This window comes from Acartia tonsa, chromosome 9 (genome assembly GCF_053477335.1).
Source record: "Acartia tonsa isolate MP-2025a chromosome 9, ASM5347733v1, whole genome shotgun sequence".
Classification (NCBI taxonomy): Eukaryota; Metazoa; Arthropoda; class Copepoda; order Calanoida; family Acartiidae; genus Acartia; species Acartia tonsa.
The window spans coordinates 23123821-23138640 of NC_137268.1; the positions used below are offsets into that span (position 1 = coordinate 23123821).

At 31.6% G+C, this 14820-nt stretch overlaps 1 protein-coding gene across 2 annotated transcripts in view; it reads left to right on the plus strand.

Annotated features, from left to right (window-relative positions):
- Window positions 1-240: 240 nt before the first annotated feature.
- Window positions 241-14820, plus strand: part of LOC145328545 (uncharacterized) — a 29687-nt gene continuing 15107 nt past the window's right edge. For both annotated transcript variants that reach the window (XM_080172276.1, XM_080172277.1), the window contains exon 1: window positions 241-368. In XM_080172276.1, coding sequence (XP_080028402.1) covers window positions 259-368 — 110 coding nt within the window. In that variant the 5' untranslated portion in view covers window positions 241-258. The remainder of the gene's footprint in view (window positions 369-14820) is intronic.

Sequence of the window (14820 nt, forward strand, 5' to 3'; positions counted from 1 at the left end):
GTTATAAACTATTCCAGACATATGAGAAGCTACCCTGTAATGGAGAAACATATCGGTTCAGCGCTTATTAGCGAGATACTTCGGTACACACACAAACAAACATCCTTTTATTTCATTATATAAAGCTAGATAAAAAAAATTTACAAGATTTTATTTAAGTTGGTCTTTTTATCCGTTTGTTAAAAATTATATATTCTTGTACCAAAACTTTTATCTTTTTATTAATTTTCTTCTATTTTCAGACATATAATGTGAAAAATGTTGAGCCTTAGCTACAGAGCTTTGCTTTTCGTTGTCCTTGGTTACAGTGCAACTTTGCTTTCAGCCCAACAATTCAATATTGCCGGCAGACGGGTAGATTTCGAGGGGTAAGTAATAGAATATAAGTCTAGGTGTATATTTTAGACTAGAGTTGGCTCGATATAAATATCTCGCTATTGGCTAGTTATCTATAAGTACATATCTTTTTCTCAATAAATCAATTTACTATGTAAAAGAAAGGAGTAATTATTTAATAATTTAAACGATTTTTTCAATAATATTATTTTTACATTACCATCACCAAAGGGTTAATATGATTAAAATTAAAATTTTAATATTTGAACTCACATAGGAAGTGTCGCCACGATCGAATTCTTTTAAAACAGAGTTTTCCTAAATTTACTATATTATGAACGCATATGTTTTGTTTCTTAAATAAAGATTAAATACTTCAATGAAATTCAAATATGAAATATCAAAATGAAGTGAAAAACTTGATTTATTCCATAAACAATAGAATAAAGGTCTTATCGCTTTGGTCAATGAGAGTTCAATTAAGATTATTAGAGCAATATGAGTATTAAACACTCTACCATTGGAAGACTCGAGCATTTATAGACATTTATTTTCTATATAGATCTGTCGTGGATCTTGAAGCAATAAATCAAGCCGTTTTATAAAAAATCAGTCGAAAATATTTCATAAGGTAAAAAATTGTCGCTCATATAGGTATAGAATAACTACATGTCCCAAATTACAAGGAACCTTTAACAGCAGACGAAAATTAATTTCATTAACTTTTATTTTTAAAGAAGGCGTCTTAACTTTTTTTTATAGCTAGCCGGTGCTTTTTGTAAGTAGTTGATGTAAAATTTTTCATAGAATTCAGATATGCAATCGTTTTTTTTGTAGACCTCTTACTTTTTAAGTAATTTAAGTTTTAAAAAAAAAATTAGGTCGATTTTAAGGTACTAAAAGGCAACAAAAAAGGAAGAAAATGGCCATTCTTTAGCATTAAGAATCTTTTGTTAACATTTTCATTATTTTAGTTAGTTTTTTTTACTAAAAGGCTAAAGTAACAGCTAATTATTGTCTGATTGTCTGCTGTGCTCTGCTACGCTTTTTTGATGGTTTCGTTCCTCTTTCAATCTTTTTTATAATCTAGCTATTTCCGACTCTAACAAAAACAATTATATAAAGATAAATTTTTATACTATTTGAAACAGGGAAATTGTATCTGCAAAAAAAATTTCTTTCCAACATTGTTTTACACCAAACATCATTTTGTTCTATTTTTGAAGGAAATGGTTACAATTGTAAGCTCATCATTTATTGTTTTTTTTTCTGTTTAGCATAATAGCTCTTTGTAATTACTGTATGCAGAAATGATTTAAGTCTAGTTTTATAGGAGTAAAATTTGAACTAATTTTTCTTTAGTTACCACATCCCTCTTCCTCCAAGAAAATCTTTGAAGCCTAACTCTTTTATACTTATAAAGACAAAGAAATATAAGAAATCATAAGATTTATAAATTTGACAGCTTCCAAAACAACTAAATATTTTCCCTAAAAATAGTGAAAATTAGCAAGGATAACATTATCAATAAAATAAATCTTAAAGACAAACAAATGTGGCCGAAAAAATAAATAATCTAATAAAACAAGGGCAAATATATCCATTAGTAACATAATAACCCTAAATTATTCACCATGACCTCTATCAAGTTTCACTGATAAAGAAAATAAAAATTTTCTAGTTTTCTTTTTAAAACAGACAGACAAGTAAACTTTTTAATTATGTTATTAAATTTTAATCCAATTCTCAGAAACCTAGCTATTTTATTATAAGCAATAATATAAAAACACGAAAATAAATTGTAAATAGCCACCATACCTTTTTACCTCAATGATTTTTTAAAATTTTCTACAGCCTTATCAATCATTAAGAGAGAAAGGAATTGGTATTCAGAAGAGTTAATTATCGTATCGTATTACAGACAGCTTTCCGCGGATATTAAAATGAAATGTATCAGTATTAAGATTTTTATTATAATATTCGTAGAAAATTTGCTATAGTACGACACGATACATGCTTTTCCAGTATGGCTTGGAACCAGTTCTAATCCAGCGGATATTAATCAGTTTGTAAGCCTTACTAAAAAGTATATTACCGACTTATCTTTAATTATTTGTTATTTGTATGATCTACATCATATTACTTTATTACAGTTAACTGTTCTATTTAAATCAAAGATTGTTATATTTTAGCTTCGAAACCGAATGATATCCGCTGGATTAGAACTGGTTCTCAGCCATAATAGAAATTATTTAAGTCATAATATTACAGACAATTTTCCAATTTTTCCCCGGGGGCTAAAAACTGGTTTCAATCTTATATTTTTTTATCCGCGAAAATCTGTCTATAATACAATGCTATAAATTCCTACTCTCCTATATCCCTTTATTGTATTAGCTAGACCGTCCTCAAATTTCATACATAATTTTACCTTTATACATTACATCTAAACTCATAAAAAATTTACCTACCAAGTTTTTTTTTACCAAAAAATAAATATTTTTCATTTGGTTGTGCTACCTAAGGACAAAATCATATCTGTTGTATTTTTTTAAGAATCTATGTTCCCATCCGAGGTATATAATGATTAAAATAAAAGATCTAATTTTGTGGGAAGACGTTTTTTTATAAAATAAGAAATAAAAAGGAAGAATTTGTACTATAAACAAGCATGACAACATCCATTACAGCGAAGCTTAACAAATCAGATAGCAAATGTACATTGATTATTATATATGTAGTAAAACTATAATCAATAGTTAAAATTACTTGAACAAATGCTTTTGGGTACATAGTCATAAATACTTATATTCATATATTCAAAGACTTTATTATAGATTATAGCCTTGCTTATACCAAATTTGTCCATATTTAAATGTTAATTAGATTTTTTTTTTTTTCAAAAACAATAAAAAAAATTATATCAACTTATAATTTATACAATATATCATGAAATACGTACAAAAAAGCAAAAGTAATGTAAAAACAATTCTTTATTATTTTTACATTTTATGTTTTACGATGTTTTTTTTCTCGATTCGGTGAACTAAGAGAAAGGAATTGGTATGCGATATTTTTCATGGATGCCTGTTTTTATAATCATTATAATGCTTCTTTTATGTCACACTAATATTTTTGCCACTAGCCGTCTGGACATTATGAAAATGGAATCTTTTAGCATTTTGATTTTAAAATCATTTGTATACTCATAATGTCAGACAACCTAAATTTTGAAGAATATTTCATAGGTAGTTAAATTTCTTAGGGAGGGTGTTTTCATAACCCCTCCTATAATAAAAAATTATAGGACCATTAGATACATGAATGCAATGCAGAACTTTATAATGCCAATGTTGGTAAGAAAGATCTTAATGACCAAATAGACAATCAACCTACATATATCCTATCATATAAATCAATAGGTTTTTTTGTCTGAAGCTGGTCCAAATTGGTTTTGATTTCAGGAAAGTTTTATAAATATCTTTGGTTGGTTTATTTTCATTAATTTTTGTAGATGCAAGGGGCGAAGCAACTACTAACTATACATTCCCATATAAACAACCCCTTAAATAGTGGATGTAAATATTCATTTATTTCCCGGAGGTAGTCATTTATTTTCCGGAGGTAGTCATTTTTAGAAGATTTTTAATTTTTTTTGGAAGATTTTAGAATTTTTATTAATTATTAAAAGAAACTTGATATCAGGGATATAAATGATCATAGCCGGGAAATAAATAAAAATTAAAAACCAAAATTAAACCACATTTTAGCATAAAAAATGAGTTTTTTGTTTGAATGAGAATGATATTCCTGTCCAGTGAATAAATGATGACCTAACGGTCCTAAACAAAAAACTGGACAGGAATACCCCATTTATAGTACTTAAGCTTTAGTTTTTCCTAACCACTGAAAAGATTTTTCATGAAATTTGTTGTTTCATTAATGTTAGTGTCCAAACGTTTCACTTTCACTCCCTTCTTGTAATCTACAAAATGTGTAATTTTGTGTATCATCCTTGGGAATGTAAATCCAATTATCGCCCATTGTCCTATCTCTTTCTATTCCTGAAATTCACCCTTATTATCCTTTTAATAAATAAGAAGATGAATTGAAATTGTACCAAAGTCACATCCATTAGTTAAAGAAAAAGCATCGATTTTATCTTTAACTTGACAACACTTTAAAAATGAATTGAAGCATGTTAAAAACATTCAAACGATTTACAACAAAAATTAAAGCATCTTTTTATTATGCCAAAAAGGCTATGTAGCTAAAACAATTACATTATGTGTAAAGATTACTAAACACATACTAAAGCTTTTAGAAAAAAAAATATAATCCTTATACTATAGTAACAGGATGTTTGTTTGTGTGTCTGTGTATCTGTGTGTCTGTCTGTACCGAAGGATCTCGCTAACCGCTGAACCGATCGGGTTCTCCTTTACAGGGTAGCTTCTCATAGGTCCCGGGAAGGTTTATAACTATTTTCTTGGGGGGTGGGACACCCCCAACTCCCCCAAAAAATGAAAACACAAAAAAGGGCGATAGTGCAGAGGGACGGGACAGATAGATATCCAGGTATTAGAGATGCTACACTCGTAAAAATCATCAATCCTTATAGTAAAGTAACAGGATGTGTGTTTGTCTGTGTGTTTGTGTGTGTGTTTGTGTGTGTTTGTATGTTTGTTCCGAAGGATCTCGCTAACCGCTGAACCGATCGGGTTCTCCTTAACAGGGTAGCTTCTCATAGGTCCCGGTGAGGTTTATAACTATTTTCTTGGGGGGTGGGACACCCCCAACCCCCCCAAAAAAATGAAAAATCCCCCCCCCCAAAAAAATTTAATTTTTTTAACTAAAATTAAAAATGAGGGGGGGGCAACCTTCCCCCCCCAAAAAAAATTTTCGCCCCCCCCAAAATTTTTTTTTACTTTTTCTTTTAAAATTAAAATAAGAAATTTAATTATTAAATTTGACTCTCTCCTCAAGTCCCCCTAGAAGCCTCTAGGGGCGTAGCCGCAAGTTTTAGTTTAATTTATAGAAAATTTATCGGTGCCAATTTTCTTTAAACTAAGGTAGTATCATCACTAACTACTGATCAGATCTCTATTATAGGGAAGATTTATATTTGTTTTTTACTTACATACTTTTATCTATAATACAAAGTAGAACGATGTCTGTCTGTCTGTGTGTTTGTGTGTTTGTCTGTTTGTTTGTAGCGAAGGATCTCGCTAACCGCTGAACCGATCGGGTTCTCCTTTACAGGGTAGCTTCTCATAGTTACCGGGAAGGTTTATAACTATTTTCTTGGGGGGTGGGACACCCCTAACCCCTCCAAAAATGAAAAATACCCCCCCCCAAAAAAAAAAAAAAAATTTTTCTTTTTAAAACTAAAATTAAAATAGTGGGGTCGACTACCCCCCCAAAAAAATTTTTTTTTTATTTTTTATTTTAAATCTAAAATACGAAAAATTGGTTTGATCAAACCTCTTGGGGCAAAGCCCCTAGAGGCTAGGGGCGAAGCCGCTAGTTAATCTATAAAGCTCCTACAGGCTAGGAGTGCAACCGCGCGCTATTATAATAAAGAGCATTACTTTTTTTTTTGTAATGATAGCAAAAGCAATGATAAACAAAGATTATTATCAATTAGTCAGATACTTTTTTTACAATTCTTAAAGTAAATCTACTCTAAAATACAATCAACTCTCAATCTGTATATCTTTGTATTAACTTTGATACAATTTATGGGGCTATCCAAACCTAACTTTAATTAGCCTTTACAAATCCAACTTAACCTAATCAAACTAGATTTTATAACTAAAAATATACTATTTACTTTTGTCCTTAATGATCTACAATTTACTTTTCAGGGACCCCAATGATGATTTACAAAATTAACCTTTTCTGTAGATTAGAAATAAGGCTTGTAATTATGGGTACTGTTAGTTTGAACCAACCAATTAAAATTTAACAAAAGTTAGCAAAGTTTTTAAGCTAATGAATTAGTGCTTTGGGTACCATCCTAAAATAAAAATATATAAAGTTTTGACAAATTTATACGTATATTTGTTCCAAAACTACTTAAATACAGAATACTGTTTAAGGACATACTGACATTTTAAGAACTTGGTTATAGAGATGCTGCGCTTATAATATTGTACCTTATTGTAATAGGAATCAGATCAATGGGATGATTATATTACATAAAAATGGTTGTTAAAAAAGATAAAAATCAACGTGTTTAAAATGAACGTACGAACATTCTGGTATTGATTATAGAGTTGCTACGCTTTTTGAATTGTACCTAACTACTACAGAAATCATTACGCAAAATTGAAATCGATAGGACAACTCTAATATGCCTAAATTCACGAAAATTCACGTACGGACCGACCCTAAGTTTAGAAAAGTATCGCTTTAAAAAGGAAGAAAATATGTCGTAATCTTTTCTGAAACTTATGGAACAATTGGTTTAGCCGTTGCAGAGATCTTACAGATCATTCATACATCTCAAAAACAACTTAATACTTTAGTAGGATTATTCAGCTTATTATCGTCCTTGTTTTTAAAGGCTAATTATTTTTACATTCAGTGATTATTAATTAAGAGACAAGGTTATTGCTCCTGAAGAAAAATCATATTGCCTCCAATTTTTCAAAAATATCAGTCTAACATAAAATGTTGCAAAATGTTCTGAATCACAATACACAAAAAACCACATTTCATTCTTAGAAAAAGTTGGCAAATAATCATTCTTTCGGAACAATTGATATATTATTCCTTGGATTTTACACCAAATTTTCATGTACTCTAATAAAGTGAAACTTCCAGCTGGCTAAAATAACGTAACCCACATCCGTCCTCTTTTCCCCATCTCCTCCCCTCCAACTGGATAAACGAACTGATCAATAAATGATTTCCATGTAAGCAACCTAAATTGACGATAATTTCCCCCCTATCATAATATCCACGTATATCTATATCCATTTTCGAAACTTTATTTCCTTTTTTTTTCATTTATTAATTAGTCAATAAGATCTATTGAACGGTTTGGGACAATTATTCTTAAAGGAGTAGAACAGAGATTTTATAGATTAAAAAAAAATTTGTTCGAATGGGAAAATTTTATTTTGACCATGGAAAGGATTTTGATATATACATAGGGTAGGTTAAATCTTTATCTTAAAATCCCCTCTCAAGAAATCTTTGTACATATTTTAGTTAACTTGGTACAGCGGTACGATGTCTTTCTCTGTGCTCGTTAAGATCTTTGATAACTTTGCTACCTTTATGCAGTACTTTTAGGCTGGGGGTTACACTCCGCTATCCATTTTTCCCCTTCAATTTATGATATTTTAGCTATTTTGGACACAAATTATAATATCAGAGGTGCCCTTTACACTTTTTTCGACCCCCCCCCCCCCCCCCTAGATATACCACACTTTTCTGGGATCTTGCTGAGTCAAGTATCAACTGTTGGGAATATCAAAGGATGACTCCATGCAAAATTTGAGCCGGATCCGGCCAAAACCGGCCGTGAATTTTATGAAAAACCGGTTTTTTTCCGGTTTTTAGGGGGTATCTGTAAATCGATTCAGCTGGAGCAAAACCAGTTAGAGGTACAAAAAAATTTTACTTCACATGAAATTTAGCCAATGCAATTGCCTACAAAAATGTACTTCATCATCAACTTGATTGGACAACTCTTTCCCCTCCTAAATGTCCATTAAAACCTCGGAAACGGCAAAAATCGCCAAAAATCACGCCTTCGGCGGCAAATAACGGCTAAACGGTCAGCCGGAGGCGAATGAAACATAAATAAAGAAATGTCTGCCTCAAAAAGTTGTTCAACATCAAAGAGATGCTTGAAGTCTCTAAAACGACTCCTTCCCCTCCTTTAAGGGGAAAAACTGAAAAAACGTGATTTTCAAAAGTATGACCACTTCGTGGGTGTGGGGGGCACTGAACCTGTCACCCCAGGGTCACCAAATATAAAGTCTAGGCGGCCCACAATGCTGAATTTTCACCAAGTGAAAGTCTTGTGTCATTATCTCTTATGAGAAAAAAGTTATTAATTAATTAAAATTTCAAATTGTGATTTTTTGATGGATTTCTTTGATGAAATGACTGGCTGGTCAATTTTTAGGCCATTTTTTGCTGTTTTCGGCCCGCCACGCCCAAACGGTTTGAGATAATCTCACGGGACCTTTTGCCCGACCTAAGCCTGGTTATTAGTAAGGTCTAAGAAAAAAAAAATCCCGGATTGGATGAAGCACGACGTCGCTGCGCGCCGTCAAAAATCGCTGGTCAGCTCATTTTGCCCCCTCAAACCCTCACCTCGTGCCATTTTTCTGTGTAAAGATTATAATTATAATCTTTTGCTTAAGTCTGTTTTTTTTCCTAGACCTCACAAATAACCAGACTTAGGTTGGGCAAAAGGTCCCGTGAGATTATCTCAAACCGTTTGGGCGTGACGGCCCAAAAACCGCAAAAAATGGCCTAAAAATTGACCGGCCTGTCATTTCATCAAAGAAATCCATCAAAAAATCACAATTTGAAATTTTAATTAATTAATAACTTTTTTCTCATAAGAGATAATGACACAAGACTTTCACTTGGTGAAAATTCAGCATTGTAGGCCGCCTAGACTTTATATTTGGTGACCCTGGGGTGACGGGTTCAGTGCCCCCCACACCCACGAAGTGGTCATACTTTTGAAAATCACGTTTTTTCAGTTTTTCCCCTTAAAGGAGGGGAAGGAGTCGTTTTAGAGACTTCAAGCATCTCTTTGATGTTGAACAACTTTTTGAGGCAGACATTTCTTTATTTATGTTTCATTCGCCTCCGGCTGACCGTTTAGCCGTTATTTGCCGCCGAAGGCGTGAATTTTGGCGATTTTTGCCGTTTCCGAGGTTTTAATGGACATTTAGGAGGGGAAAGAGTTGTCCAATCAAGTTGATGATGAAGTACATTTTTGTAGGCAATTGCATTGGCTAAATTTCATGTGAAGTAAAATTTTTTGTACCTCTAACCGGTTTTGCTCCAGCTGAATCGATTTACAGATACCCCCTAAAAACCGGGAAAAACCGGTTTTTCATAAAATTCACGGCCGGTTTTGGCCGGATCCGGCTCAAATTTTGCATAGAGTCATCCTTTGATATTCCCAACAGTTGATACTTGACTCAGCAAGATCCCAGAAAAGTGTGGTATATCTACCCCCCCCCCCCCTCGCCCAACAAAGTTATTGAATTATAATTAAATTTAGTTGTCCTCGCTATTTGTGCAGCTTTTCTATAATTGCAAATTAATAGGTGAGATTGTCTACTAATATAAATGTTCTGATTAAATTAATATTTCTGCGTTTTATGTGAATATTATTCTCCTTGTTTTGTTATGAATTTTGATTAGGCGATAAAGTGTAATTATGTGGAAATTTGCACAGCCCGTGAAATTTTTGCTAACAACAAAAATAGCTAAATACAAAGGTCTCAATTTAGCCAACATCTCAGAGACCACATATTTGATTGCCAAACCTGGTTTATAAGTTCCAAATCAATTTACATCAAACTTTCCTACAATTATGTAAGTCTAAAAATCTTATTTTTAATTTCTCTTAAGGCCACTAGGGACTAAAGGAAGGAGAAGGAAGTCAACCCTCCCTCTGTATAGAAGGAATATTTTCATCTTTTTTTCTATGGTTAGTGGTACCCTCCTCCAAAGAAGTTATGACACTTCCCAGGACCTTTGAGAAGCTACGCTGTTAAGGAGAACCATATTGGTTCATTGGTTAGCGAGATCCTTCGGTACATAGTAGAGATAAACAAACATCCTGATGCTTATATAAGGATTTTTAAGTAAACCATTTAAGTTGAAGAGTAGTCGAGCTACTTTATAAAAATATTAAAGTTAATTTGCATTAATATGAAGGACAAAGATTAATATAAAATCAATTAATTTCATTAACTGTTTATCTTAATTTTTTAAAAATAATCTCTATAGTAGCGCAGCTACTCTATAACTGAGGCCTGGCCAAAGACTCAAATAGTTATTTCTCGCATCGTATTATAAACGGCTTTCCGCGGATATAGAATGTACAGTTATGAGATTAAAACTAGTTTTTTTAGCCCCGAGGTGCCGAAGGCACCGGCTAAAAAAACTAGTTTTAATCTTATGATTGTACATTTCTATATTCGTAGAAAGCTGGATATAATACGATGCTAGACATAGTTTTTTCGTATGGATGAGAACCGGTTCCTATCCACCGGATTCGAATGTATACGAGAATAGTTATTTCTCGTATCGTATTATAAACGGCTTTCCGCGGATATAGAATGTGATTGTACATTTCTATATTCGTAGAAAACTGGATATAATACGATGCTAGACATAGTTTTTTTCGTATGGATGAGAACCGGTTCCTATCCACCGGATTCGAATGAATACAAGAAAAACAATTCTGGGGACCATAATTTGAAGTACTCAATCGGTTCAGTGGTTGACTAGATTTTAATGAACAAACTCAAACAACTTTATATAATGGGATTAAAGTAATGCACTTAAGAAATATGTTGGGATTTAGAAAGCTTGAATAATTAGATAATAAAAAGATAAAATCAACATATAAAAAGATTATATTTTGCAAGGGAGGAAATCTATTTTAAAAATAAGCTTGACAATATTTAAATAGGCCAGGATAAAAATAAAAAGTCTGACGTAAAATAAAAAGAATATTTATTATTTGTTTGTCTGTCTGTTTGTCCACCAAGATCTCGTTTTATCATTATGTCGGAATTAGTTCCATCAATCGATATATTATTACTTATATGCTTTACCAAATTTTCATGTTTTCTGATAAAGTGATGCTCGAGCTGGCTAAAATAACGGTAACCCCCCTCCCCCCCCCCAAAAAAAAAAAAAAAATCCATTACCCTATCCCCTTCCCTTCTTCTGGATTAACGTATTGACCAATTAATGTGGTCCATATTAGCAAGTTAAATTGACGACAAATTTTCCCCTTTCAACATGTCCACGTATATCCTATATACATTCTAATTCTTCTATCTAATTATATCTAAATCTCAAGTAGATTATTAACGCCACAAAATTTTCTTTGTACTATATTTTCTCCCATATGTATGAGGATTTACTTGTGCCTATTTAAAAAGATGAAACTAAAGATAAGCCATGTTGCCAAAACCAATCATGTATGTTGAAGCAGTCTAGGTAAAAAAGCTTCAAGAAACAAAATCTCAAAAACACATAAAAAGCATTTTAAAAACTTGAGGGTTTTGAAATATTTTTTTACATGCCGCAACAACAGTCGTCTTTGGCCGGGAGGGAGGGGACAATTGGCTGTTTATTACACTAGTCCTCAAAGTTCTGCAATAAGGTTTTCTTATTCGTTGGCTTAGATTAGATTAGATTTATTATTGTGTACATACATAGAAAAAAAACAATAATAAATGAATTAAATGAATATTATATACATTTATATATACAGTAAAATTTTATTGATATGGTTTTAAAAAAATTTTCTTCCCAAATGGCAGTTGCCTAAAAGGTAGGAAGTATGCAGTAATGTGTATTCACACATTGTTTTCATACAGGTCATAAGTTAAAGTAAGACAAAAAAAAGAAAAAAGATAATAAATTTGGGGACTTTTACTGAATTTCGATTGGTTGGTTCATTAAGTTGAGTGTCTAAACGGGTCAATTACTATTTGTAATTTACAAAAGAGGTAATTTTGTGTTTAAATTTTGGGGATGTACATCAATTTATCATCTATCTTCCCTTTAGATCCTTTCGTCTTGAGCCAATAATTTGCAGCTCGGCCAAAATCAATTACAATCATTTACAGCCGCTGGCGTCGAAAAAGGGAATGATTGCTTCTAAAAACACTTTGGCCTTATGTCTACAATTTACTTAAGTTTGTAACTGCAGCCAGCTGTTTTTTTTTCCACAATTCTTAGTCGCAGTCGAGACGCCGTTTTTAAATTGTATTTTAAAACCATCTGCCTTTTATAAAATACCCTATAATAGAATAGATTGAAAACAATCATACCAAAACTTCAATTAATTTTAATGATAAATATATCAATATTTCATAATAATTGTTAACAATTAAACTTTATTTTACAATAAAGTACGAAAATATTTATTGCATTTTCCCTCGACAGCAAATAGACCACCCCCCCCCCCCATTTTTAAATTTTGTTCTGGGAATTCGAGAGGAAAAAGACACAAAAAAGGTTTATGAGAAGGACAAGCAGACAGAATTATCAGTTTATCTTTCTGATAAATAGTGTAAAACCTGACTATTAAAAGAAATTTGTTAGCCTTTAAAACCGCATTATACTAAAAGAACACACTTAAATGCAAAATCTTTCGCTAATAAAATTATTTGAGAGGGTTAAAAACTGCTAAGAATCAAACCTTAAAGGAAATTTTAAAAAAGATAACAAATGTTAATTTTTGAAACACGGAAACCGCTAAAATACCAGAAAATATTATAAGACAAACACATCAATTTTGTAATATTTCATTTTATAGCAGATTTTCTATTGACAAAATTAAAAACAGTAGGTTTTTTTTATGATTAAAACATTTACATTTAATGAACAGCTAACTGTCCTTCAACAATTTTAGATATTACTCTTTTTTTCAATTAAATCACGCAAACTACTAAAAGTGTTTATAAATATCATTTAATTAGTTGCTTATATAATCATACTTTTTAATTGGTGTTAAATGAAAATCGCTAAAAAGTAAGAATAAGCCAAATGATGAAAAGTTTAGGTTATACTATTACGACTAAGTTCAAAGGCAAAAAGATTCTTTTCATGTGTGGTATATTCACTATAGGCTTCGCCCCTTGCACCTAGAGCCTCTGTATTTTTTTTGAAGGGGTAGGAAAGTACATGAATCAGTTAAAACCATCCTAGGACTTAACTTTAAAAATAAAAAAAAGTTAAGACAAAAAACCTTACTACTTTATGTAATAGGATAGAGTTTTACATTGACAAACATTATCCATTTCTGTCATTTTTGCTTGAGAAATAAAATCTTTTAAATCGTAAAAACACTCTTTAATAAATAATGCTGTTTCCTAATTTGATAAAAACTAAGATACCACAAAGAAAAACAACTCTCTGCACAGTTTTAGTTCCTTGACAGTAGAACGGGTGCACAACGCCCTGAGACAGTTACAAAATTTACAAGAACAATTACATTTGATATATCCATTTAAAACCTATACTTACACAAAAGTAAAAGGATGTCTTGTCTGTCAGTCAGTACAAAAGGATCTCGCTAACCGCTGTACCAATATTATTCTTCTTTACAATGTAGCTTAGCTCCTCATAAGTTACAGGTAGGTTTATAACTATTTGGGGGGATGTTCCGACCACCCTCCCAAGGTATATCGCCCCTAGAAAAAATGAAAGCCCCACCCCCCAATTTTTTTTACTTTTTATTTTCAAAAAAAAAATAAATCATAATGGTTCTACTCCCTCACCCCCAATCCTCTAACCTTAAGTGGGGCGAAGCCACTAGTAGTGAATACAATTTTAATAGTTTAAGTCGTCAATCATTTATATATACTGACTAAATGGTTTAAATAAAAATTGGCCTTGGCTGTCATTGGATCGACATAACAACCTATTTTTGGTGGTATGGTAACTAAACACTTTTTGACAGAGATTTAAGAGATCTTAAGCAACATAGAGACAAAAATACACGCAATCTACAGTTTTTATTATAGGATTTCCTGTTTATAAATTTCTAATTTCACTGTCTGGAAAAAATGCAATAAAAAGAAATTTAAACAAGGAAAAAAAGTTTCATAACACAATAAGTATTCTTTATTTTATGATCTAAAAAAATATTTTTCAAGGGTTATTTCTCACAAAGGTTAAAAGCTGTTAAATGCTTGATTTTAAAGCATTTAACATAAAATTTATATATATTTAGATCCAACAAAACAATAATCCAAAAATGTTTTTATATACGGATCATCGAAAAAAATGCCAATAAGTATTATTGAATAAAAAATGCTTATTGTGAAGTATAAATAAACAGACAAGGATTTATAGAGTTTCTTCGCGATAATCATATAAATAGAATGGTAAAATAAAGTTGCTTGTTGCTATGTACTAAAATTTATACACATTATACAAGGCAATAAACTATTTTCCAGTGAGGTTTCGAAACCTATTAATATAAACTGGATTAAAACTGGTTCTCAGCCATACTGAAAATTATGTATTGCATCGTACTAAAGACAATTTTGCCTTGGCCTTCGCCTCTAGGGGCTAACAAAACTGGTTTTAATCTATCATTTTTCATTTTAATATCCGCGGAAATACGAGGGGTTAGATAAGTATCATCTATGACATGATTACATGAAATACGCTAATAACAAGCAAAGACGGACTATGAAGAAATTTGTAAAGAAAAACATTGGATACTAAAGGATATTATAATATCCT